Raw genomic sequence first — 25549 nt, forward strand, 5'->3', positions numbered from 1 at the left:
AGCCGGTGTTAGCAAAAAACAAGGGAAGGTTTTCTCGTATTTGTTTTTTTTTCTTCGCATCGGCGAAGCAAATAATGCCCATAGGCGGGTAACGAAATTTATAGCAAATTTTTCAATAATTTTAATTGCATAACTGCAAGGTTTAGGAAAAAATATATTTCAAATATTGTTTCTATTAATGAGTTCTATTACCAGTTGAAATTAATGTAGGTACTTATTTCTGAGACACCGTTAGAGGACAACCACAGACGCAAGTTCAATAATCAAGGTCAGAAAGATTTTTTTTTCAATTAACCTCATTGCGTAAATCTTTGAAATTAATAAGTGAATTAAAATTGTACTATCCTTTTCATTCTTTACGTAAAAAAGGCGTCACTGATGTAATGTATCAGATAGCTAGCTAAAAATATATCTTTTGCTGTTTTATCAACGTTTAGAGGTCAGTTTTCGTAAATTTGAAAACAAATGTGTGGACTTGCGCTATAAACATGACGTGTAGTATATTGTTGCTAAAGTAATAAGTTATTGCGTTATTAGTAATCACCTTCGCGATTAGGAATATGGTTTACAGTAAAACGCTTCACGTTCATGTAAATATTTTTATTCTGTGAACCACCTTTGTACAAAAACCATAACTTTAATTATTTGCTATCTCCGATCATAGGCCTATGTAGGAGCAAAACACAAAAGTCAAGAATAACGTTAAAACTAATATCAAAATTCCTACTAAGGCCGGCATAGTACCTGTAAAAAGAATATTTAAAAAATTACCATAATGATGAGATAAATAATACTCACGTCTGTAAGGTAAGGTATGTATACAAACGTGATTATCCACAGATATAGACAACACAGCCGCTTCTGCTACACTCGTAACAGTATGGTTTTCAGAGACAGGCAAGAATTCCAGCCCCGTGACAAACATGGAATGTGCACCAGGTATGTTCAGTACCCTCTACAACACCCAAATCAGCTCCTCGACAATTTTACCTTTACCCCAACCTACCTGGAGACTAAAAGCGATATAAATCATCACCGACCCGCTGAACATCGTCCCAACGGCTACAAATCTCCCGTCGTCTCGCACGGCCAGCGCCGCCAGACTCTCGTCAAACTCCGCCGACTTCTTCAAGACACCCTCGTCGGGCAACCACTGCTGCAAATACGACTTTTGTTTCTTGGCCAAACCCGTCGGGTTTGCCAACATGTACAGCGCGGACTTCTTGTCTTCGCCCTCTACGACGCCGAACCTGCGCACGATTTGTTTATTTTTGACAAAGAAAATAAGTGTTGACGGACCGAGTGCGTTTGTACAAATACTTGGAACCCTCCGGCTGCTTCCACGTCAACCTTCGAATTTCTTTCCCTTTGGAGCAGTCCCACAGCACCGCGACACCGTCTTTCGCTATCGTGATTAGATAGTTCTGGTGAGCGCTGAAGTCTAGATCGTCGATTTCTTTCGTGTGCGCTTTGAGGACGTGGGCGGGCTGCAGGCTCGGGAACTTCCACAACCGCACGATGCCGTCAGTCCCCCCTGACAAAACGATCTCAATATTTAAACAGAAAATATCGTGTTATTTTTTTTAATTTCACCTTAGAGTAGGCGTTGAAGAGTCGATTGTGAACGCACCACGGATTAGAGATCACGGATCAGCTGTTTAACGCTAACCTCACTTTTTGCGTTGTTTGTGTTTTTACTGTGCAGAGCGTTCACAATCAACTCTTCAACGCCAAGTTTGAGGTGAAATTTAAAAAACACCAAAAACACGCGATATATTACAACAAATTTGACACTGCCATCTTTTTTTTTTAATTTCGTTTAGCGACGTGACAATATCCGATGAACGCTTTTTGATTACCTGTCGCCAAGATCTTCCCCGTTGGGTGGATCCGCGAGACCCTCAAAAGGGGCTCGAGCCCTTGAAAGTCCGTCTGTACGCTGTCCGCCGGCTTGATTACGAACTTTAACCTCTTCGAGTTTCTGTTGTTGTCCGTCTTCGGTTTGGCCTTGGACTGCCGTTGCCTAACCTCACTATTGTGATTGTGCCCTATCGTTTCAACGTTTTCCTCTTCCGTGACTAGAACGCTCTCGACATTGTACAACTGACAATGACTCTCTTGTCCAGCTACCAAGTACGACCGTTTATTATCACTGTAGGCCGAACAATTCATAACTACACTAGGTCCAGTCTCGTGTCTTGTGACTTCTTCAGCTACAAATTTCGTGCCGTCATGTGCCAACTCGAAGATTTCCTTAAAGGTTTGTGTTATAAAAGGCGATTGTGGTCACTGTTTCACTTACAAAACCATTTGCCACTCCAGTTTTTGAAGAGCCTCCACCGCCCCCGACGATTACGTGTCTGTTAGTGAGCATTTGCACCGTATAAAGGGGGAAATTTAACCGCGCTAATATGTCGTCAATGTACTTGCGTGACGGTGCCATTCTCGAAACAATTTCTTTGATTTTTATTCAATATTTTTCAAAAGTTCCACGTAGATAACCTCCAAAAACATAAACACTTTGGAATGTCAAAATATAAAAGGTGGGGAGAAACGTCCCAATTTAACTAGAAGCGCCGCACCCGACAGGTGGCGCGTCATTCGGAAATTTGAAAACATTTACGACACTTTTAACTTTTTTGGAAGTTTGTGGTGTGGAAAGGTGACGAAAAATGTCAAATCGTTAATAATATTTATTAAGCAACATTAGTACTTACTGAACAAAACGTATAATGAAACGAAACATATCGTTAAAAATGTTACAAACAACACGTTAAAATGTAGCATTAACCAGGATACAAGTACGTCCCCACAACTGATTACCGATGATTTGAACAAACAATATTCGTTTATACATATTGAAAGCGTATGAAACATTATAAATTGGTGACTGCTGAACACTACACAAATGCTACAGTTTTACATTTTAGCTAAATATCTTTTCTTTGCTATAAATTTATATTCGAAAAAACAACTCATCACAGAAGCTAGTAGTGGTATTTTTGTTTAATTTGTCCAAATAATCGCCCCAAAAGCGACACCATCTGAAATTACTTGGACAAAGCAAACCGAAATAACTACAGCAATAAGCACAATCTGTATTTCCAATCACTCCTGTCGTTCATACACAAGGCAGCACTAGGCGGTTGTTGTTGTGATATAAACACTTAAACGAAACTCATCCTCTTATTGAAATCGAAAAAGTACTCACAAGACGCTCGTGTATACTTTTTACTCAATCAATAAATCCTTACTCCTAGTTTCGCATGGGTCCGATTTTTCGAGTGACCGACATTGTACAAATGAAATGGCACTGACATGCGTTCGCTACCGACGTCTTTCTATAAGAAATATTTAAACCGCGCACTACCATGTCACTCGAAAAACGCAATCCAACTTCTTTACACAAAAATAAAACTTTGATTTACAATTCTTTTAATATCTAGCTACATGTGAAAAAGTGCGCGAAACACATCTTAAAGCTTTATTATAATTGTCCACAGGTGGCTAAGCTAGCTGGTCAGTTTAAAACACAATTATCCTTAGCGTTAAACTTCGCTTAATATCAATTACATTATATTGGACTTTGCAAAAACTATGGAAACAAACGGAAAACAAACACAACTCCATCTATAAACAATGAGCATTTAGTAATACAATATACTTCATCAAAAACAAATACAAATGAAATATAATTAAATAATCACAAAGTTTTCAGTCTAAAAGCAATACTTGAGAAGAACTTAACTATTGATAATCTTCTCGTAATATGATATTAATCTTGAGGCAAAAAACCCAAGACCGGTTGATACAAGCAGATGATTATGGATATAAAATAGAACTACGTTTCGTGATATTTAACCAGACGAAGGAGTGCCTTGGGCCAGAAGATTCGCTTTGTTCTGGCGCACCGCCTCGGCTCGCTTCTCCTGCAAAACAACTCAACATCACAAGCCTGATCCGGACAGTTCGAAATCTGAACGACCACTTCAAACGAAACATCAAACATTTACTTGACAACAAATCGAAGCGACAACTTTGATCGGCAAAGTGTCTTCTTCGATTCGCCGTTCCACCATCCCGCTGACATTTAAATCTTCCCGTGAAACAATATGGACGCACATGGGTCATTAAACGTCACAATATTGACTCTGGTTCCCGTTCGGATTGCAAGATGAAGCAGCGCGTCCAACATTTATCACCTACACACATCGAGATGATACATGACCCATTGACAAATACCCATTACAAAAATTCCACAACTCCACCAGATACCTACGTTCTTTTTGATGATTTCCAATTTACGCTGTATCTCCTTTTCTCGATTTTGCTCGGCGGTAGTGAGCTTACTTTCGATTTTGGTAACCTTCTCGGTCTTGCGGTTCTCTTCCGTCGACTCGATTGTCTGTTTGACTTCCATTAAGTGCTCGTTCTAAGCGGGATATGTCAAACAAAGAACAAATAAGCCGGTGTGCCGAAAGCGAAGGACGAAAAAAAAATTCAAAACAAAAAAACAACTCGCCGCCGATACCACTTTACGCTCTCGTCGAAAGCTCGTTTCCGACGGCGCGTCGAGTGCCACCGACGGCAAAAGAAAGCAAACATAATTACGTGTTTTTTGGCAGTTTCGAGTTTGCGCTGGATTTCCTGCTCCCGCTTTTGCTCGGCGATGGTTAACTTCGTTTCCAGCTGGGCCGTGACTTCGGTTTTGCGAACCTCCAACGTGGAAACGGCGCTCTGTTTCACTTCCAGCGGACGTGAGTTCTGAGGGGTATTAATTGATGGGAAAAAAATAAAACAAAAAACGGCATGCCTGGCGTGCTCGCACAAACACTACATCGATATTCTGTTTGTCCACGTTACTTACGTAATTACGCAATTTCTCTTTCTGTTCCTGCTCGAGCTGCGAGCGCCTGGTCTGCGCCTGTTCCAGTTTTTCCTGTACGGCCGCCTCTAATTGTTGGAACTTAAGAGCATTGCTGGTTCGGACCTTTTGCACTTGTTCTTCCTGGATGATGCACACAAACATGCAAGCATTTGTGAATGAGATGTGTTGATGATAATATTGAGAAGTGCACCGATAACGAACCGACACAGATTACTTACGTGCTCCTTCAGGCGTTCCAGCATTTTTTTGATATTCTCGTCGCGTTGCACCGACGCCGTCTTCAGCTTCTCCTCGATCGCAGATCTCACTTCGTCGGTCTGTTGTTCGATTGATAATCTGGTCTTTTCTACGTTTTCGATGTGATCCTGCGGATTAAAGACGCGCTTTGTAACACCCGTCCGCGCTAGATTCCCTCGCAACTATTACCTTAAGTTTGGTCTTCAGATCCGTGATGTACGCTTCGCGCTTCTCCGTGTGGTTCTCCATTTTCTGTTCGAGGGCATCTCGAGTGGCCGAGATGAATTGACTAGTTTGTTCGTCCTTCTTCCGGGATGCGTCCTCGATCTTTTGCATCTTCGCTGCCAGCGCCGCGATTTTGTTAGATTCTAGTTGCTGCAATCATGGTAGGAGGTTATCGCGAATCGTCATCCAAGAACTTTTCAAACATTTTCAATTCATAAATATGTATTGCGTTTTTGTTTTTACGTGCCGAATATGTATTACGTTACTTTCAAATAAAAATAAAAGTAATCCACATAAAAGGAACAAGTTTTTCAATTAACAATTCCCCAAAGAACGTAGTCCCGCCCGAAATTGCTTCAAAATCGATGTTCCATTAGATACAAAAGACAAGCTCGTAGTTTCCGGTGAGCATATCATTACAAGTTTGGTCGATTAATATTTTACATCTATTAGTTTATAATAGATTTCTGAAATGTCGTTGAACTTGCTTTTTATGGAATAACTGGAAATAAGAGTTTTTACTAAAATCCTTCCCACACAAATAAGTTCATATGAAACTGTCAATGTAACAGTTGTGGACAATTAATTTATTATTCGTTAATTTGGAGCATTTTTCTTGGGAATATAAAAATATTTTCAGATAATTATCTTCTAAAAAAAGCTTAAGCAACTGATGCCTTAATCCAAGAAAAAGTGGAATCTATTTATAAAAAAATATGTGGGTAATTCAATCGTTTTGTTAATTTATTTAAAAACTTTCTAATTACATAAGTAGGCAATTTAAAATATAAAAGAAAAATCATTTCATTCAAAATCAATTATGAATATGTTATCAAAATTTTATTTTACTGTGAAATTAATTATACTCGTACTACAAATAAAATAATTACTTGTAATAATTACGGAGCTGAAAGAGGAAGAGAGAATGAGTTGACGAATGAAAACGGGAACGGATGAGGTGTGCGAATGAAAGAAGAAGTGCACTCGGAAGATACCAAGAGGAATTTAATTAGTTTTTAATATACAGGGTGATTCATATAGCTCAAACATCCATAAATTATTCGGTCAGAAGACCAATTATTATCAAATAAAAGCCCTCGACTTCGTCTCGTGCTCTTATTTGCTAATAATTGGTCTTCTGACCTCATTTATGGATGTTTTGCTTTTTTTAAGATGCATTTTTTAAATGAACATACTATGTATGTCCTTAACTTTGTGTACCTATTACGTTGTCTATTATTTCATTACCACCTTTTTTATTTCTTCTTCTTATTAAATTATAAATAAAGGTAGACATGATACATCAAATTATTATTTGCCATTATAGTTTTTACGAGTTATTTTAGAAATCATTTACAAAAAGTAACTCCGAACAAAAATATTTACATTTCTTTTATGCATTCCACAAACGACAATCAAAGTCATAAATGGCCTAAATTTGATCCTAACGGCTTATTATCCTTCCATAATAAATAAATCCATAACAATGAGTGGAAAAAGTGTTAACCTTTAACACTCCGTGACCTAACGCAAGTTTACCGAGTTTATCCCGAGATAAAAATAGACACAGACATACAAGCGCTCCGACTATTCGAGCTTTTAATCTATTTCACGTAATTTATAATTTATATCAATTCCGGAGCAACATACAATTTAAACTTAATATTTTAATTTGTCAGAATGTAAAAGAGCACTTTTATTAAAATTTCAACACTTTTGGTTTCATCGGAAATGACTCCAACTTTCTTCTCAACTCTTCCTTTCCCAGTTTGAGACCAAAAATATAATCGTATTGAATTATGAAATTTTTTTAAATAAAAATCACGTCCAGAATCTGGCTCTTTCATTTCTATCGACCAAAAAGAACCTTCCTCGTGCTCGCATAAAGTTGAAATATTTAAGAAAACGAGAACCCATCATCGCTCCATCGATTACCTGTCTACGTTCTTCGGCCGCTTTGAGCTTATCCTCGATGTCCTGTACGGACATGCTGTTCTTTGGGGAAGCGGCCTTTTTCGGCGGGGTGACCTTGACTTCCGGTTCGCTCAGAATGACCTCGTAACGCAATCCGCCCCGGGTCTTCTCCTGGCAACGAACTTCGGTCGCTGAAAAAGAGAATTCGTCAACAAAAAAAATATAAAATGATAAAGAACGACTCGATCTAGCCGAGACAACAAAACGACCGAGAATTTGTAGCGATATAAGCGTTAAAAAGGGGCAAAAAAAAACGTGAAAATAACGGCACTTCATTAGGGCGAAAAATAACGGTAATGAGGTGGCGGACCGGTTAAAAATCCTCCATCCTCGGGGGCGGCAATTTTTCACCGCTGAAATTACCACCACCGTCGAAAATAATCGTGCTCGCTGTCTCCAAGAATCACGTCTTATAAATCAGGAGGCGTTTTCATTAGCCCCCTAACTGAATTGTAATTCGTGATGAACGATCCGCGAAAAAGCAATTTCATAGGATCGTGGCTTCGGGGTTGATTACAGACATCGAACATCCCTTTTCGGCGGACTTTTCCCCACGATTTAACAACATCCGCGCAAATTTGTCAACGGCTGCGACGCATCCGCAAACAGCCCCCGACATTCCAAACTTATCGTCGCAATTTTTCCGTCACAACAGGCCAACGCATTCTCCAAAAAATATTATTTCGCGAATCTTGCGCACAAAAAAATAAAAATTGTGTTTCTCTCACCTAATTATTAACACAAAAATATAAAAAAGTGTTGTTGTCGTCGAAATGACAAAGGAAAAGTTGTAAACTGTGACAGTGAAATATGTGGCAGTGGAAGTTAATGGAGGGACTGCATGTTCAGAATTTCATAAATACATTTGAATGCCTAAACAAACGTAACAAAAAACGCGGCGAACCGTCCCTGTTGTTGACTCCTCGTTCCTCCAACTGGAAATTTTCCGGTCGCCACTCGAAAATTCCCTTTTCCGGGTTTGACGCGATGCAAATCCCATCCACCGCAACCCTGTCCCTCTCCAGTCATTGAACGCGGAAAATCGATGCGAGCGCCAGACGAATTTCACTCTCCGAAATCGGCACCCCCAACCCCATTCAGACGGCGAGGTGAGGTGATGCGGACGCTGCGGATGACGGGAGAGTCCTTTCTCTTTCCCTTTTTCCGGCGTGACGTCAGAGACGCGACGTCGAGGGCGTCTGCCAGGGGTGGATTTGTGTGTGTACATGGCGGCGTCAAGACAGACTTTGGGGCGCCGGCGACGGCCAAGATCGATAAGACCTAGGCAACGAGCCGTCCGCACGCTCATCAATTGTTGATGAGGGGCTTATGAAAAATAGTGGAGTCGCCGCCGGGGTCGCAATTACACGGTCGCCGAAAAGCGCCAAGGACCCGGAGCGGACGAGACGCGACGACTCCGGACAATTACCGGAGGAGGTGCGAACCGAAACGAGGCTCTATCGGGCGAATTTATCGCGCCGGCGATAACTGTGAATTGTTAATTTCCAATTCTGGCGGCGGCGAAAATTACGCACCCGACAAATTAGCGTATCTGTACACGTGGTGGGGCTAATTGGCGTGTTAATAACTAATTTATTACGGAGGTATCGACCCGTCCAAAGAGCTTTCCGCCGGTGTCAACCCCCACAATAACGTTTAATTTTAACGGCCCAAAATAAATTAACAATGAACGATCCGGGCCACAACAGTTCAACCAACTCCGGGTCCTTTCGAGCATATTTCATTTGAATTGATTGAAGAAAACTGGGCGAAAAAATATTAGTTTCATTTGGAAAAAAATCGATCGGTATTTCGGCAACAGTGCTGCCAACTCAAGGTTCTGCCATAATGTCCCGGCTAGTTTCGTGACCTTCAAAGTAGCGTAATTAGATCGATTCCATCTCTGTGCGTGGCGTCATCAATAATTTTCTACTCACGAGTTGATCATGCAAACGAATAAAATGAAACAAGCACACATAATGCAGTGAAAATGAACTACCCCCTTCATGTTTATGCATCAGGAAAATGCACACAACACACACTTAAAATCGCAGAAACACAGCATTGTGGGATTTTAAATTTTAGAGCATATTCTAGTATGGAATTGAATATTTTATTCTGTTTGGAGATTCTTTTTAAACCATAAAACGTTTTACTGTCGGTCTTTTGTGTACAAATTTACTCATGTTTTCATAGTGTACAATTTTTTTCAAATAAATAAAATTACAATTAAGCTTGCTACATCCGCGAACAAAATTCCCAAATGGCTGCCACGATTTCAACAGTACTGCTCAGGTCAGAAAAAGAAACGAATAATTTCTTAATCAGTACCAGTATGCCTATAGTTTTAAAATTAATCAACAGATTTTTTTTTTTTTATTACTCATGGGTTAAAAAGTTAGGTAACGGTGATGCCACGTAGCCATCGAAATCGAAGTCAATCGGTAAATAGACCTTAATAAAATATGGCAACACCTTTAAAAACTTATAAAAACGCGTTTATTAATTTTTTTATCTACAATTTTACTGATTTTTTTTTAAACCGGTACAAGTTCGCTAATGCTGTAAATTTTCGGATGGGGTTTTAGAATAGTTATTTTCATTATGCTGTCAGATCACTTTTCAGGGATGAGGCCGAAGTTTGAAGCACGAGACGGTAGCCGAGTGATGCAAAACAGGCCGAATACCTGAAAAATGACAGCGCACGAATATTGGATGACGTTTTTCGTGTTGTTTCAAATTTCTAGACTAGAATATCTCCTTAATTTAAAAAAGAAATCGGAAGTTTTATTTGAATAATTTCTTTTTGTCCATAGTTCCCTTATTTATCGGAGGATTTTCATTATCTATACACCAAATTAAATTGTTGTGAATAGGCTACAAAATGGCATAATAAAATCACGTATGGCCCCAAGGGCTTCAAGGCTAAACTATCAAAATATTTTGAGTTTTAGCGTAGTGTTTTTTTTTTATGTAAGTGTATACTTGTGATACCTACATTGTTGTTTTCAGAATAAAAATCTCTCATAATTACTAAAAAAAAGTGTGTTCACTATTATCGCGCGTTCAAATGAAATCCTGTGCTGGGAAGGCGTTGGAAACCCTCAATTGTTGTGCTTTTTTAAAGCGTAGATTAATTGGAATATGTTGACAGCTAACCAAAAATTTAGAGCCAAAAAAATCTTTCTTTTTTCTTTCTTTGCAATGTTTTACATTAAAAATAGAATAAATCAACGATTCCTGTTCTCGAAGCAAATATCTGAGGGCACCCTTTGCTGAAAACAAACATGTTCAATTGTGTTCCAATTAAACATAAACAAATGTCATTCATGCTAAACGGCGGGAAATTCAAACTTTACACTGTTCTAAACAGTTTAATTTTTCCAACGCCTACTCAGCCCAGGATTTTATTTGAACGCGCGATAGTAGCATCTTAGGTATAATTTATATAAAATTTGTCTTCATTATTTAAAAAAATATAACGCTATCAATCTCAGAAGTCGGTCAACCGTAGCAGGTGGTCATTATGTTAAATAACTCCTACCATTAATGAACCACTACATAACTATTTGGTGATGTCTGTAGTGTAGACTTAATTGTAATTTTGTTGAGCCAACCCAAATCGTATTTATTCCACTTAGGCCACAGCAAATGAGCTTTTATGAACATTACTTACAAATATGTTTTTGTCGGAGGTAAACGAACCCGAAATCGGGATCGCCAACAATTCACTACAACATTTAGCATTTCTACAGAATCTTAAAATGCAAAACATGCACTTTCCAGAAACAACTCGCTTCATTAAAACCCACGAGTGCGCCGAGGGGGTTGCATTACCATTCGCTTTTACATTCGACATTTCTTTGGAACGGAAGCAACGAACGTATCTATAATTACCGTAAAACAGTAAATCGAGAAAATAACAGGAACGGCGCCAATTTGCAAATTAAAAGCGTTAATGAAGAAGGCGATGCAGCATTCTGGGGGAAAAACACATTTCACATTCGTTCACTTTTTTCTATTCCGAAACAATTTACTCCGTTGTAAATGCAAATGGAAGCGAGAGTCGTACTTTAAAACAATGTTTTTTATTCGTGCAGCGAACGCGTTTTAATTTTTACGGTTACGACCGAAAATCCACAAGTAATCAAGCAACTCCCCCAGTCGCTTCAATCAACTCACAGATGTTTAATCTTTCGGTCTTAATTAAAATTTTACGACCTTAATTAATGCGGGTTGTCGTTCTGTAAGTGTTAAAGCTCATAGTGCGGTCGCCTTTCCGGGGAAACACAGAATGGAACTTAACCAGCTGATATATTACGTGTCTCATCCATTAGGAAATGAAACGTCAGCGGAATGGAAACGTTCTCGACAGGTAGAAATAAGCTCGAACTTTCGATCTTTCCCGTCGTCTGTGTACATTTCCGAAAATAGTTCCGCCATGGACTTTTACAACAGTGCAAAAATCCCGTTTTCCAGGTCACCGTGTCGAGTCCCCGATCCGACCAAAAAAAAAAGCGTCTCGTCTGATAAAGCGCCGACCGAAAGTAAGTCACGAGTAAGCTCCGATAGAGATTAAACGAACCTGAGAAACTCGAATAAATCACGTGGCCATATCTGTGACGTCGTTCGCACCCTCCGAAGGAAAAAATCTCAAGAAAGTTGTCCGCATTGCACCAAACGAGATCAGACCTGGTGGTGTTCACGGCGGAAGTGCCCGTCGAAATGGCAAGATGCCACATGCACTCGTAAAAACGCGAAACGACACAAATTTCGACGTTCGCGATTAAGATCGATCGAGCTATTTGGGTAGGCGATCGCCGATCGATCTGAACCAGATTTGGTTGCCTAATTTCGATTTCGCATGTCCGTAAAATCGGGGAAAGTGCGGACGGGAAAAGCGTGCATGACAATCGGGTCGCCTCGAATTAACATGAATTAACAAGAAACAACACCAACAAAAAAACACACATAAAAAATAAAGAAACAAGCTTTTATTGCGGGACAATACAGAGCGACTGGGTCTATACTTACTGACGAATTGTACTTTTTTGGGCTGATTAGTCCTTGGTTTCGTTTTAACTTTTGTAATTGGAATTTGTCTCCTATGAACTGAAAAGGGGAAAACATTTCGATAATTCTTTGGCAACGAGTCGGACAACCTTGGTAAAGTCTGATATGGTAAAACGCCGATCGCTGGACCTTGCCGTGGATTATTTCGAGAGCGAACAAAAACGTCACCGACAGCTTTCCAGTCGACCTCTCCGGAACCAGGATATCCTGGATTTTTTTCGACTGGGCAAAAACAGGAGTAAAGTGAATGAAAATGCCCTTTCGAGAGATCAGCCCTTGACAGTGATTTACGAGCGGCTCTCGCCGCATTCAACGATCAAACTCGCATTGTCAATCACGGCCCTGACCGCAACCGACGGCGGTGTCCACCAGTTCCTCGTCAGCTCTTCAATCCGCTCCGAGAGTCGTCGGATCGATCGATCCGAAACACAGAAATAGATAGGACAAAGCCGACGACGATCGGATATCGAAACTTTGAACGTTTTAATTACAGGAGGGTGAAACCGGAGACGCCGCCGTAAAACCGCGAGTCGGCCGAACGAAACGGGATCATCGTTTCGCAACGAAGCCCTATTACGTTCGTCCAACTTGTTTAGAATGTCAAACAGACGATTATTTAAAACAGATCCCCGAGAATCCCTACAATCTGGAAAAAGACGCTCCGACACGAATTTTTTCGCCGCTCCGCCGTTTTTCCCATTGTCGCAAACTCCCACTATGCAAATGAAATTCCTCCGGGACCATAAAAACCGAAATGAATTTCGGGATCCCTCAAACCTTATTGCGGAGATGCCAGACCGACGGCCGCAATTAAAACGAACGGCTCCGCGTTCCCCTATCACAACACCTGTACGTCCCGGCGTAATCCCAATTATCCCCGGAACGTCTGGCGTTCCCGGAGTTCCTCCCCGATTCAACAAGACCACGCGTCGGACAAGCCGACGCGTCGCGTCGGGCGTGTGCCAGTCGGGGAGCACTTTATCCTCTCCTACCCCCCGGTAGCGCCCCTATCCAGTCCTCCCGTTCGGCGCTTTCTCCCCAGCAACAGTGGGAGAGCGATGACTCATGCGGTGCAGACCGGGGGAATTCCGGGTTACCGGGCTGCTTCCACACTGTCCATTAATCGGGCAATAAACCGCCGCCTCCGGGACCACACCGCCGTCTGCTGAATCTCCTCAACAGTGCCGCCGGAGCGAAACTTTTCACATTAGAACCGTCCACTTGTTACCATGATTCACGACGAAACGAACAAATGAAAGGAAGGAGGAATCCGGGGGTCGACCGCTTCAAACACCACAAACCATCTCGTCAAGCTTTTATCGCGGCATAACCGAGCTTTATTAGCATTCATCGATGAAAATTGCAAATAAAGCTTACTTGACTGTGGAATAATGTCACCGTAAATGGTCCGGATGGGAAATCATTACACCTGCAAGACTTTGACTTTCGTCAGATGCAAGAATGCAAAAGAAATCGGAAAGAGTGACAATGAGACATGTCTCGAAGCAATAATTTACGACAGATGATCGATAAAACGAAACTCGGCGGTGCAGACTTTTCCAGATGATTTATGCGAGTCAATTTCGAGAGACCGACAACGCAAGACCGTACATCTTCATCACGGCGGCGAGACTTCACCCCATCCGGACAGGTGAAGACGGAATCTCTCCCTCTCCGGCGAATCGTTTCGGACCATACCAGACTTTACGCAAGACATCGAGGGGGTCGCACCCCCACGAACCTGTCAATTCCGGCGTTTAATGCGAAATCGATAGGTCGGTGGGTCCCATCTCCGAATTTTACCATCGATACTTACCGGCGGCCGGGATGGGTGCTCGGCACGTATGGCAGAAGCACTGCATCACCGACTCCCTGACGAGACCGATCAGCATTTTGGCGGCGGCGTGTTGTTCTCCTCTTCACCGTGTCAACGTGACTGGGCTGTTGCACCACTGAATAACCGACAGCGACGGCGGCGACGTCGACGACGCTCGTGTGCTCGCGAAACGGGGATGAGACGGACTGTGAGCGTGTGTGCGAGACGGGAGAGCAGGTGTGGTGGCGGCGCTGGTTTGCGACGCCGCACGGGGCCTGTTCCGGTCGATATCGGACGGCGTCGTCGCCACAGACGCCGCCGCCGATGCGACGCCAACTTCTTCCGTGTGTGTGCGTGAAACCCCACGGGCAACAGCCCCAATGGCGTAACCGAGTCACTGGAACGACGCACGGCGGAGACGAGAATATTCAGACGAAATTTCAAAAACTTCCAAAGGGACAAAGGAAAACTTACACCAACAAATCGACACTCCGAGGAATCGCACAATTAAACAGCGAGCGCATCCGTGCGTAACAACATCTCAGGGTTCAAGAGCAAACTTTTCTGATTTGTTCTTTTTCTGAAAGTGTCAATCACAAATCCCGATAATCTCGATAATATCGGACAATTTCCAGTTGCTTGACAAGACTCCAAAATTATTGTTCTGGGGTTTTTGAGCCTCTTAAGTTAACTTTTGTTAAACGTCACCTCTAATGACTATGGGCTTTATTAAATTTAGTCATGACTCTAATTACGTTGGTGACGCATTCATCTCTTTCTAGCACGTTACAATTGCATAAATCTATATCGTTTTATGTTTATTTTAATCACCAATTTAGTTATCGGCAACTTTAATAACACAAAAAAAAACAAAACAAAAACAAAAAAAAACATATTTCAACCATTTTTAACTGCAATTTCTCTCTCTTGGCCCAATAAATCTTGTGCAAAACCCCCAAACAACGCAATATTTTTCATATATTTTGCAAGCGCCACGAGAACTGATGGGCGCCGCTCCTCAATTCTGTCTCCTCCTCGGACGAGGGTTTCCCTTCGTGTCACGTTCTGTGAAAAGTAACGGCAGACGAGACGCCCATGATTAAAAAATGACTCAGCCGGGCCACGCTTCTGCCCCACCGGAACCCTTTATTAAATCTGATAATTGACACGACACCAAAAAGTAACCGAAACAAAATTGTTCAAGAGTCGAACGCTTTCTCTAGAAGCCTCCCAAATAGGAAGCTCCCACGCAGACGGCTTTCGACCCGAATGCGACCCAGCAGGACGCACCGAAACCCTGCAACTCTTCAATGACAATTTACAAAAAAGAGCGATGATGTTCACGAAACGGGTCAGGGGAGTTTGTTTTAGTATTCCGAGTGCGGAGCTAATGCCACATATGGAAAGGATCACAGCCTTGGCGAGCCGGTCCGGGATTTTTTCATCTCTTCATGGGCGTGGGGTGAAATCTTTACCGTCTGCTTTCGATCGAGGGACTCAATTTTAACATCGCCACCTCTCTCGCTTCCTCCCTCCTCACGTGTTGCCCATTCGTTAGGGTGGCTGACGGCGACAGGTCAAAAACATTGCGTGTCAAGGCCGACTAAATCAGGAAGATTCGCATTAAATTCGCATCAAAAATTTCATTATGGTTGCGGCTCCAAATCGGTCCCCGGAGCCGCTCTTTCTGCGTGATTCACGTGCGCTAAAAATTTCGCAAAACGAGACAATCCGAATGAACCAAACTAGTCGCCATTGCATCAATTAATCGTCTTCATTTCCTGCTCGTTCCGCTTCCGTCGTCCCAAGAGGACTCTACGGACGAGGAAATGTGCACTTTCAACTCACACCATATGTGTCGGTTCCCGGAAAAAAACACGTTGCACAAGCGGTGCCCATAATCGTTGACACATTAATCGCCTCTCATTGTTCTATCCGCAGACTTCCTACTGTCAATAGAATTTATGTTAATTGGAGGAAGGGTTGGTCTTCACGGTCGCTAGACAGCACTTTCAGCCGCTCACGCAATGACGCTGCAATTGCAGCGGCCGTAAAATCGATCAATCCTCTCCAGACAATAACTTATTAAAAGACAACCGGCTCAGCTCCTAGTTTACTTAAAACATTACTCATCATCAACAAACGGACAAAGAACGAACGCTGACCCACTTGGGTCAATTTCTATCCGATGAAGGAGCGACCAGAACGAACCCCTGACCTGAGATAAACGCACGCTAATCACTGCTGACCTGCATCAAGGTCAACACGACCCTCGCCGCAAGTGGGAGGTATCGATACGAGAACAATGAACCATTCAGGAGCCGAAATACGACGCACTTCTAATCGTCGAGTTTTTACAAGTCGCTTCCGCAAAACGTGACAACCGGGCATGTATAAATAAATAAATAGATGGTAAAGCGAGCAACAGGTTGCAATATCTAATGTTTTTCTTGATCTAATCGAGGTACTTACGCTCGGTGGATTTCACAACTTCAACGTCGGTCATTTTAACGGTTCACAACACCTGAAAAAACGTAACATTAGACACAAAAAATTTGGAGCCTAGGGCGTAGCGTTAATCACAACTGCTGTCATTAGATATGAACCAAGCTGTACTTTCTTTGTCTTCACATTTGGTGAAGACAATGCGAAAGTTTGATGGAAATGTAATGTTATGATTGCACTAGCATTAGGGCCCCCGAACCGTCAGCTAGTCCCACTTGTCTTTGTTACCTGTTGAGGACTTATAAAAACGGTGTAACAAGGACGTGTGGAACACAAATCTGATAAAAGTGGGTAAATTGTGGATTGGTGTCATAAATGCAGGGCAAAAACGATTCTGTGATTAAAAATCACAGAAAAACTGTCGAAAAACCGTCAAACAACACCCGTCACCCTCAACCGTGAAATTATCAATGAAAAGTGTGAACTAGCGGATTAACTCACTCACCCTCTAATAATGCAGTTAATGAAGCGGTTGACTCGGCTTTACACCACTTTAGCAGCAAAGGAGCACAAGAATACCTTCTGAGATAAAACAGCTTTGCAGCATTTATAAACATCTGACAGAAACGGCCACTGTGTTTTGCTACGGGGAACGACGCCTCGCCATTGGCCCGTTCAGTTTGAATCGTGCGCTCCGATTGGTCGGCAGCAGCAGTAAACAAAAGAAGTGTTGGTTCCAAATTTAAATTTTCAAATGTGGATTGCACTCACAAAGGAATGGTTAATGTTATTGTTTTTTGGGGCTATTTTAACGCATGAATCATGTAACTACTTCTGGTGTAGTTCACACTAGATGAGTAATTTTACGAAAAGTTGATTGAATTGGCACGACAGTTCCGATAATGATACATTTGCAGTGATTGTGCAGTCTCTAATAATAATAATGAACCAGCAGTAATGGTGCAGTCTGCGTTTATTGTTATTGCTCAATTATATTTAAAGAAAGTAGTCTTGAAGGTTCGTTTACCCACACCTACGCTCTACTTGACTCGTTAGCAATGATGATCGATGATGCTCGTTATGGCCAAGATCGAGATTTATTATTTATTAAACCAGAGTACTTGAATGGGAAAATGTCGTTAGGATTTGGCGAAATGCATCCGACTTGACGGTTTGTTAGTGGGCGAGAGCTCAACCGTTTCGTTTGGAACAATGTCGTCTTTCCTTATAGAGGACAGAAACTCATTTCTTTGACCTTGCTTATGAATCATGCCTTAACCGTTGAAATTTAAATTATACTTAAGTTCCCAAAGGTGAACGCGATAAACCATCACAAACACCAACCGCTGAAATTTAGGAGCGAAAATTATTGTTAAATGGCGCCAACCAGGAATTTGCATTTTGGGTTTGCGATAGTTACTTATCCTACATTTGTTGCCGCCGAGTTTGGGGGCATAATTAGCACCTGACGGTTGAATTTTGAGGTGACTGACTCGATAAAAAGCACTTCCTTGTGTGCTTGACACAAAGGTTGCAAATTTATTTTAAATCGCGTAGGCAATAGTTTTGGCAAAATTAAGAAATTAACGGCTTGGGAGGACTGTTTAACGACTGTCCCCAAAACAATGGGCCGTAAATTTTATTGATGTTAATCCGATGGGCCACAGACGCCGTTAGATTTTGTTGTGGCCCCTCGGGTCTCCGAGTTCGTGGTCATCAGAGAAACTTTCTTATCGAGTTCTTAATTAACTATTTATTGCCATATCCGTACTAAGGCAACTTTCTTAGAATCGTATATAGGTTCTGTTTCGTTTTTGGTCATGACAGATTAGTGTTACCCACTTCAAGTTTATTACAGATTGAAAATACAGATTCACATCACCAACAAACAAAGAAATATCACCATCAAGTGTAATTTTATTGTGAGTATTTTTTAACAAAAACGGTCAATTTAAATAATGGTAAAGTACAATAAATGTTTGTTCGGAAGTAGTTCCGTGAAATTGCTTCGATGTTTTCCTGTTTTTCCTTGCACCTCATATTGCTTTTATCAGATAAGCAGGTATCAAATATCATCGCAAGGAAAATGGATACAATAGAAAATTTATACCTCGACTACATTTCCACTTTCCTTTTGAAGGAAATCTATTTATCTGCAGACATTCTAAAAAATGACACGTCTATCTTTTTTCCCTTAAAAAAATTAAACGTTACGAATGCAGACACCAATAACATAACAATAATATTTCCGTTTCCGTCCGGTGGAGTGTGGAAGAGCGTAATAATTTTAAGCGGGCAAATTGGTCCGAAGGGACAGCGCGAAATTTCCCTGCGGGCTGTACCTTCGCAGAAGGGTTGTTCAAAGCGTACTTACATAATTTAAAGGCCATTGATCCAATATAAAAATTCTCTCTTTGCCGGAAGCAGCTTGGAGGGATTTCAGCAAATCTAGAATTGGTCTCGATGTGGGTATTATTCTGCTTTGGTAATAAAGAGTTTGGGGTCAGTGGAAGTACTTGTACAAATTGATGCTCGTGAAGAAATCCATTTCAAGCACTTGCACTGTGGGACCAAATTACTCTAATAATTGGTATTTTAAGGATTCCGCTGTGGTCCTTGGAGAATTCTTTACAAACAGGCGGATTTTCTGGTTTCGAATCGAGAATGGTCACGTAACACGCAATGCATTTGTGTGAGTTTAAGAGATTTTGTCTTTTGGGGATTTAATCAAAAACACTACGTTTAAAGTTGCTTAAGATTCAGTCTTAGCAATCTGACTTATTTGAGAAAATTGAAAAGTTTCTTCTTCAGATAACTAGTAAAGTAGCAATTCTAATTATGAATCACTGTTGCTTACAAATTTATCTGTTCCAATCAAAGCCCATTTTTTAGATTTCTTCCTTTTTAAAGCGAAACCTACTAAAGAAATGCCTGTACAAAATTGTTTGTTAAGTTTTTTACCGTGTAAAAGATAATCCAATGGAAAAAATATACCTGGTGACAGCTAAATATTTTTTTTACATATAACATGTTATAGAAGTGGGCGGTATTTACCGTCGTTACATCTGTTATTTATTATGTATTCAATAACTGTTTTTAACTTGCTTGACCTTTGGTAATGATCTAATTATTTTTTAATTATTATCGAATAATTAGTAGGTACTCCACGTACCGCACTAAGTACCTACGTGTTTTACATTTCCGAACGGTAAGTCCACGTTTTAAAATTATTTGGAGAAAAAATTATATTGTGCATTTCCTCATTAAAATTAAATTATTCAGTTTATTGACTGTATTGCATGCGACGTGCAATAGCGATCAGGTTGTTAGAAACGAAAACTGGCACACCTTCTAGCATCCGAGCTTAATTAGTTTACTTTGCGAAGTAAATTGATCTTTGCAGACACAAGAAAAAATATTGTCAAGAAATTAGAGATTTTTCAGGTGTACGAATGGTTTGTTTACTTTAAACTGTGTTGTACTATTCTTATACTATATTCTTATTCGACGAGGAGTAGTATACTTCGGATGTTTCATCAGGAAAATAAATTCGGTGTAGGTAGTAAAAGAGAAATTGTGGAGAACCACAAGAGAATTAATAGTAAGGAATCTTAATAAGGAATTTTTATCTGTGCGTTCTTGCAGATGAAAAATCAACTCTGTTCAATAATGTTATGTAAGATATTTTTTATGGTTTCGAAAATAAAAATGTGTTTAAAAAAGCCATAACTTGAAGAGGATTTGAGGAACTTCTAGATTTGACCTTAAAAACTAGCAATAGTTAAAGCATCGATTAGGTACAAAAAAAAAATGTGTATTTAATCAATGCAAAATAGATGATAGACATATTTGTGGATGTAGTGAACAGGACTGTAAAGAGATGCCTCTGGTTGCGCAACGTCTTGCTGAAAATGCACCTTTATTGAACCACCAGATGACATAACCATGTTTTTTGGTTATGTTGGCAGTTGGTTATGTTTACAAGCTTAGGTTAAATCCAACACAAACACACAAGTTTTTATGATACACAAAGAAATAATTTGACCCCGCACCCAGAAAAATGGAACTAGATTTCACGAAAATATGCCGAGTGTGTTTGAACGAAGGTGTTATGATGTCAATATTCAAAGTGAACGTTTCAAAAAAGATGATGGCATGTGCTTCAGTCCAGGTAAACAATCCCGCATCCGATCTCGCACCATTCCCTCGATGATATGACCCTCAGGTGTGGCAAAACGACGGTCTACCCTCACAGATCTGCAATAAATGCTCAGCTAAACTCCACATCTCCTTTCAATTCAAAAAACAGTGCGAAAAATCCGACGCTAAACTGCGCCAATACGTGTCGAGTATGGCTCAAGAGAACCTGCAACAGCAGTCACAGCAGCACATTGAACAACAGCAAACGGTGCAGCAAGTGACGCAGCAGCAACAAATTAGTAAATTAGATGAACTAGATTTGAACCAGCAAATCAACCAGAACAATTGTGTGTACATCGAGTGTGCACCCCTTCTTGAAATTCAACAAGAACAAAAGTTTGACCCCCTGTTCGTGCCAGCCTCACAGCACCAACAACCCTCATTAACACAAATTAATTACAATGTCCAGTCACAAAATCACTTGCAGTTGAATAGTTATAATTTGCAAGGTGTGAGTCAGGTGCAGGTATACAATGGCACTTACACTATGCCCCTGCAACCTATGCAACCAGCAAACATCTTGCACAACCAAGTGATAGCACCTCAAATGCAAATACAGCACCAGCAGCAACTTCCCCCTTTGCAACCTGTCATGCAACAGCAACAAGTTCCTCAGCTCATCGAGGAAGACAAAGACAAGGTGAAGAAGAATGGTAAGGTGAAGAGAGACAGTAAATTAAATGAAACAAATAAACAGTGCCCCACTTGTAATAAAATTTTTGCTACCTCTACTAAGTTGAGCAGGCACATGAAGACCCACTCAACTGACATGCCTTACAAGTGTAAAGTTTGTAACAAGGCATTTTCGCACAGCGGGAACTACAAGATTCATCTCAGGATGCACACAGATGAGAGGCCGTTCAGGTGCACGGTCTGCGACAAGGGGTGCAGACAGGCGCAGGATCTGGAGAAGCACATGAGGACCCACACAGGTATAGTACTGACGGTCGTCGCGGTCAAGCTACAACTGATGTTTTTGCTGTTCCCGGTCCAAAAATGTCGTTTTTCTTCATTGCGTCTGTAAAAAAAGCTATTACAAAACGCATTTTTTGTGTTGTAATAGAAATTCGCGTTTTGAAAGAAACTAGCGCAATTTACTTTTTCAAGGTTGACATTCCAGATCATAGCATTACGAAAATAATGTCAAAACAAAACGAATTTTAATTTAAGTCGCTTCTGTGAAATGTGCAATTGTTATAAATGGGGTACATACAAAATTGTCTTCGCTCATTTTTAATTTGTTAACAGTAATTGAAATTTGAATCTTCCAAATAATATGACATTTGTTGCCAACCGTGGTAAAATTCCCCAAATTTTAAAACTGCGATTTTTCATTTAAAAACGCACAAAATAGAGAAAATAGTGTATGATATCTCATTTATAAGGCGTTTTGTAGCACCCCTTGCAATCTCGTCCCGCGCGTGCTACAAAATGCTTCTTATAAGACTCGTATCATGGATTTTCAGGAGAGAGGCCCCACAAGTGCAACTTGTGCACCCGCGCCTTTTCCACCAGTTCCAACCTGATAGCGCACATCCGCACCCACACCGGGGAACGCCCGTACGTGTGCTGCGTCTGTCAGAAGGCGTTTTGCCAGTCCAACGAGCTGACCAAGCACATGAGGACCCACACGGGGGAGAAGTCTCACATTTGTGATATCTGCCACAAAGGTGCGTCCCCGTCGCCCGCAAACGCCTTTACTGACGGTGATGATTTCCAGGTTTCAACGGGTCCAGCACTTTGATCGTGCACAGGAGGTCCCACACGGGCGAACGCCCGTACGTTTGCTCGGTCTGCAACAAAGGGTTCGCGCAGTCCAGCTGTCTTGCGGTGCACATGAAGCGCCACAACGGCGAGAAAAACTTCACTTGTGGTTCTTGTGATAAATCGTTCGTGACGAACGCCGACCTTAAAGAACACTTGTTGACGCACAGCGGAGAAAAACCGTTTACTTGCAACATATGTGATAAAAAATACTCAAGGGCTAATGATCTCAATAGGCATACTAAGACGCACGCGTTTAAAGGGATGGAGGAGAGCTAGCCCCCTCAGGTTGCCTCCTTTCCCTCGTTGTCAGTATTTGACTGAATAAGTATTAGAAGTTTACGGCCAAAAATTACGATTATAGTATTTATGGTAGGCGATAAGACTTGATGGAATACAGTGTAAAATGTCCGACTTGTTATTTATGACAAATAAAAAGTTCTACATTTTTCGGCGTGCTCAAGCCGAGACAATTCAATTTTTGCGCGCACGGAAAATAAACGAGAAATAAAAATACTACAAATTATTTATTTACAACTTAACACCACATAACAAGTTATTCGCAAGTGTGCTCATAAAGAAGTCTATAGATCTCTGCTTTCAATTTAATTTTCTTCCTGGGACAAGGCAACCTTTTCAGCTCGGCGGCGATGCTTTGCCCGAAGAGGTCATCTTCGTCTGGACTAGGTTTACTCTGTGTATTTTCTCTCTGGTCGTTCGTCGCAGCTTCCGATATGTTGTTCTCGGACGCGTTGTTTTCCTCGTTGAACAGAGGCGCGGGAGAGGACGTTATGTCGCTGGAAACGTCGAAGAACTCGACGTCTTCGATCGGAACTTCCTTTTTCGTCGACAACGACATCTCGCTCAAAAAATTCGAAGAGTCGAGTGTGACAGGGTCCGAAGAAGAATTCGTCGGGGACGTGACGACGTAACAAATATTTTGGTCGGTGGCGGAAGGGTGCGTGGGGACCATCCTCGTGTACCTCCTAAAAATACTCGTACAGCCTCAGTATTTTGTTAACAAGAAACAACCTTCTCGCTTTGACGTGTTGGTCTAGAAATGAGAGTTCGTCGAATAATTCCCACTTCTTCACGGCGATTCCCGCGTTCTGCATCCGCCTTTCCCTCGAGTACCTCTCCCGGAGCGTCCTCCACCTCGCCCAACACTCTTTTACTGCAAAACGACGACAAAGAGTAAGCGATAAAACTCAAGGTGAACGCATACCAGGTACTCCAAAACATTTAGCTATTTCTATCCACTGTTCTACTTTCTGCTTCCCGTACGACCCGCCCGAGTACCTATGATGATACAAGAGTGGCGCGCTTTTGATGCGTTCAATGAACTGGCTTAAGTCATCAAAAGAAGCAGCTTCTGCAAGTGATTGACTTAAAAAACAAAATTCGAGCTGTGAATCGCAACCTTTTTCCTTCGGAACGTCGTCGTCGCTGTTCAGATGGTCGGACAAAGAGGCGGTAACGCCCGTGAGCCTAGAAAGACTGTAATAACATAACATAAATTCAAACAACTGAAACTGAACCGACCTCGTCCTCCGCCCCACGATGTACGGCTCCAAAAATTTCAAATCTTCGTAATACGGACACACGACATTCTTATTGCCCGTACTGTGCCCCTCATTTTTATTTTTGTGCTTATTGAACAAATCCCGCATGCCTTTCCACCGCTGTTGCACCTCGCCCACTTAAACCGCCAAACCGAATTAAAATTTTTTCACAAGGGTGGCTCACCTGATACTCCAAAAACCGCCGATATCGCCTCCCAGGCTTCGTTTTTCTTTTGTATATTTTTAAAATCTGGAAGGCTCTTGTCGTACAAAAACTGACAGTTCCTGACCAAAGCTATCAGTTCTAGCTCGTTCCCGAATAGACCTTTTGTTCCCTCAATATCTGTCAAGCACAATCACACCAATATAAGCGAAAATGCGGCGACGATTTTGCATATTAAGGTACCGTTAGTGAAATACAGACGTAAATGTACTTTGATATTTGAGGTTAGTTTACGACTACTCACTTAATTCTTTGCTTAAACGTTGTATGTACTCTGTCACAGTCAATCTTATGGTTCCCTGATCCCCCATTGCGTTTAAGTGGTACGTCTATCATAAAAATTACAGCCACAATGAATATGTCTTCGAAATGTAGTTTGAATTGTTTCAGTTCTTATTACTTAACTTATTTTGACATTTCAACAATCAAAATCAACAAACCAAGAAATCAACATGGTTGACAGTTCGCGTAGTGGCGCCATCTACTCGTTAAAAGCAAAAACAACATTACAGGACTCTCTACAGACTTGCTTCTATTTTTCACCCCCTTCTTAGGCATTTTACAATTTTTTGAGTCGCCTTTTGGAATCTTGTCGACGTATCTTGTTAGGAAAGATAAAAGTGCGAATAATGCGCCATCGATTTTGATCAGAATCGAAGTGTTTCGCCCACAATGTTGACGTCTCCAGGATGTGGGCTAAATGCATGTCACTCTCGACGATATCCAAGATTTTGGCCTTAAAAGAGAATTTCTTTATACATTATTGAGTTTAAGCCCTGTAGATAGATAAGGGTAGGTTACACCCTTAAGTATATCGACCCAAATGCGATCCTTTATAAATATATAGGAGATAAATTAGATAAAGGAAACGTGATACCTATCTTCCGCTATAAGTGGTTGGGGTTTAGGAAAAATGACCACCTCTGGTGTTTGCTCACCACTTGAAACCCTCTAACAATAATGTTAGTTCAAAGTCGAAGTAAAAGTTTAGACAATTCTTATTGGAAGCAATGCCCAAGAGACGTCGTCGTTAAGTTGTCCAATTTATTGGCCTAGAGTTATTTTGAAATGCAAATTCTCTACATATTTGCAGTTCTGTCTGTGCTCGAGCGAGTACATATTTCGACATGACCTTAGACTGG

General features: G+C 41.2%; 4 protein-coding genes and 1 long non-coding RNA gene across 11 annotated transcripts; 1 reads left to right on the forward strand and 4 right to left on the reverse strand.

Annotated features, from left to right (window-relative positions):
* Positions 1-585: 585 nt before the first annotated feature.
* Positions 586-2552, reverse strand: LOC138131300 (guanine nucleotide-exchange factor SEC12). Its single transcript, XM_069048236.1, has 6 exons — positions 2303-2552; positions 1860-2253; positions 1300-1534; positions 1007-1250; positions 799-955; positions 586-744 (listed from the first exon to the last, which is right to left on the reverse strand). The coding sequence occupies exons 1-6, from the start codon at positions 2441-2443 to the stop codon at positions 659-661; spliced, it is 1257 nt and encodes a 418-aa protein (XP_068904337.1). The 5' UTR covers positions 2444-2552; the 3' UTR covers positions 586-658.
* Positions 2553-2680: 128 nt separating this feature from the next.
* Positions 2681-17306, reverse strand: stai (stathmin). 6 transcript variants are annotated; one of them, XM_069048241.1, is made up of 10 exons: positions 17164-17306; positions 16686-16737; positions 12359-12436; positions 7286-7455; positions 5315-5500; positions 5107-5253; positions 4868-5008; positions 4612-4764; positions 4280-4432; positions 2681-3929 (listed from the first exon to the last, which is right to left on the reverse strand). In XM_069048241.1, exons 2-10 carry the CDS (start codon positions 16717-16719, stop codon positions 3858-3860), a joined length of 1134 nt encoding a protein of 377 aa, XP_068904342.1. In that variant the 5' UTR covers positions 16720-16737; positions 17164-17306; the 3' UTR covers positions 2681-3857. The 6 variants fall into 6 exon arrangements, with proteins under 6 accessions (XP_068904342.1, XP_068904343.1, XP_068904340.1 ...); XM_069048242.1 differs by lacking the exon at positions 12359-12436 and having other exon boundaries at positions 17164-17305; XM_069048239.1 differs by lacking the exons at positions 16686-16737; positions 17164-17306 and adding an exon at positions 14214-14515.
* A 2896-nt stretch (positions 17307-20202) lies between these two features.
* On the forward strand, positions 20203-23145 carry LOC138131298 (zinc finger protein 501-like). The gene is made up of 4 exons (XM_069048233.1): positions 20203-20829; positions 20884-21790; positions 22325-22528; positions 22579-23145. Exons 1-4 carry the CDS (start codon positions 20719-20721, stop codon positions 22899-22901), a joined length of 1545 nt encoding a protein of 514 aa, XP_068904334.1. The 5' UTR covers positions 20203-20718; the 3' UTR covers positions 22902-23145.
* On the reverse strand, positions 21553-22374 carry LOC138131305 (uncharacterized). Its single transcript, XR_011159756.1, has 2 exons — positions 22072-22374; positions 21553-21876 (listed from the first exon to the last, which is right to left on the reverse strand). It is a non-coding gene; the product is annotated as an uncharacterized lncRNA (long non-coding RNA).
* LOC138131302 (transcription factor Adf-1-like) lies at positions 23131-24869 on the reverse strand. 2 transcript variants are annotated; one of them, XM_069048238.1, is made up of 7 exons: positions 24652-24869; positions 24369-24527; positions 24165-24321; positions 24043-24110; positions 23848-23994; positions 23655-23796; positions 23131-23608 (listed from the first exon to the last, which is right to left on the reverse strand). In XM_069048238.1, exons 1-7 carry the CDS (start codon positions 24716-24718, stop codon positions 23179-23181), a joined length of 1170 nt encoding a protein of 389 aa, XP_068904339.1. In that variant the 5' UTR covers positions 24719-24869; the 3' UTR covers positions 23131-23178. The 2 variants fall into 2 exon arrangements, with proteins under 2 accessions (XP_068904339.1, XP_068904338.1); XM_069048237.1 differs by having other exon boundaries at positions 24043-24119; positions 24652-24868.
* Between the last annotated feature and the right edge of the window lie 680 nt (positions 24870-25549).

Source organism: Tenebrio molitor, chromosome 5 (assembly GCF_963966145.1).
Source record: "Tenebrio molitor chromosome 5, icTenMoli1.1, whole genome shotgun sequence".
NCBI lineage: Eukaryota > Metazoa > Arthropoda > Insecta > Coleoptera > Tenebrionidae > Tenebrio > Tenebrio molitor.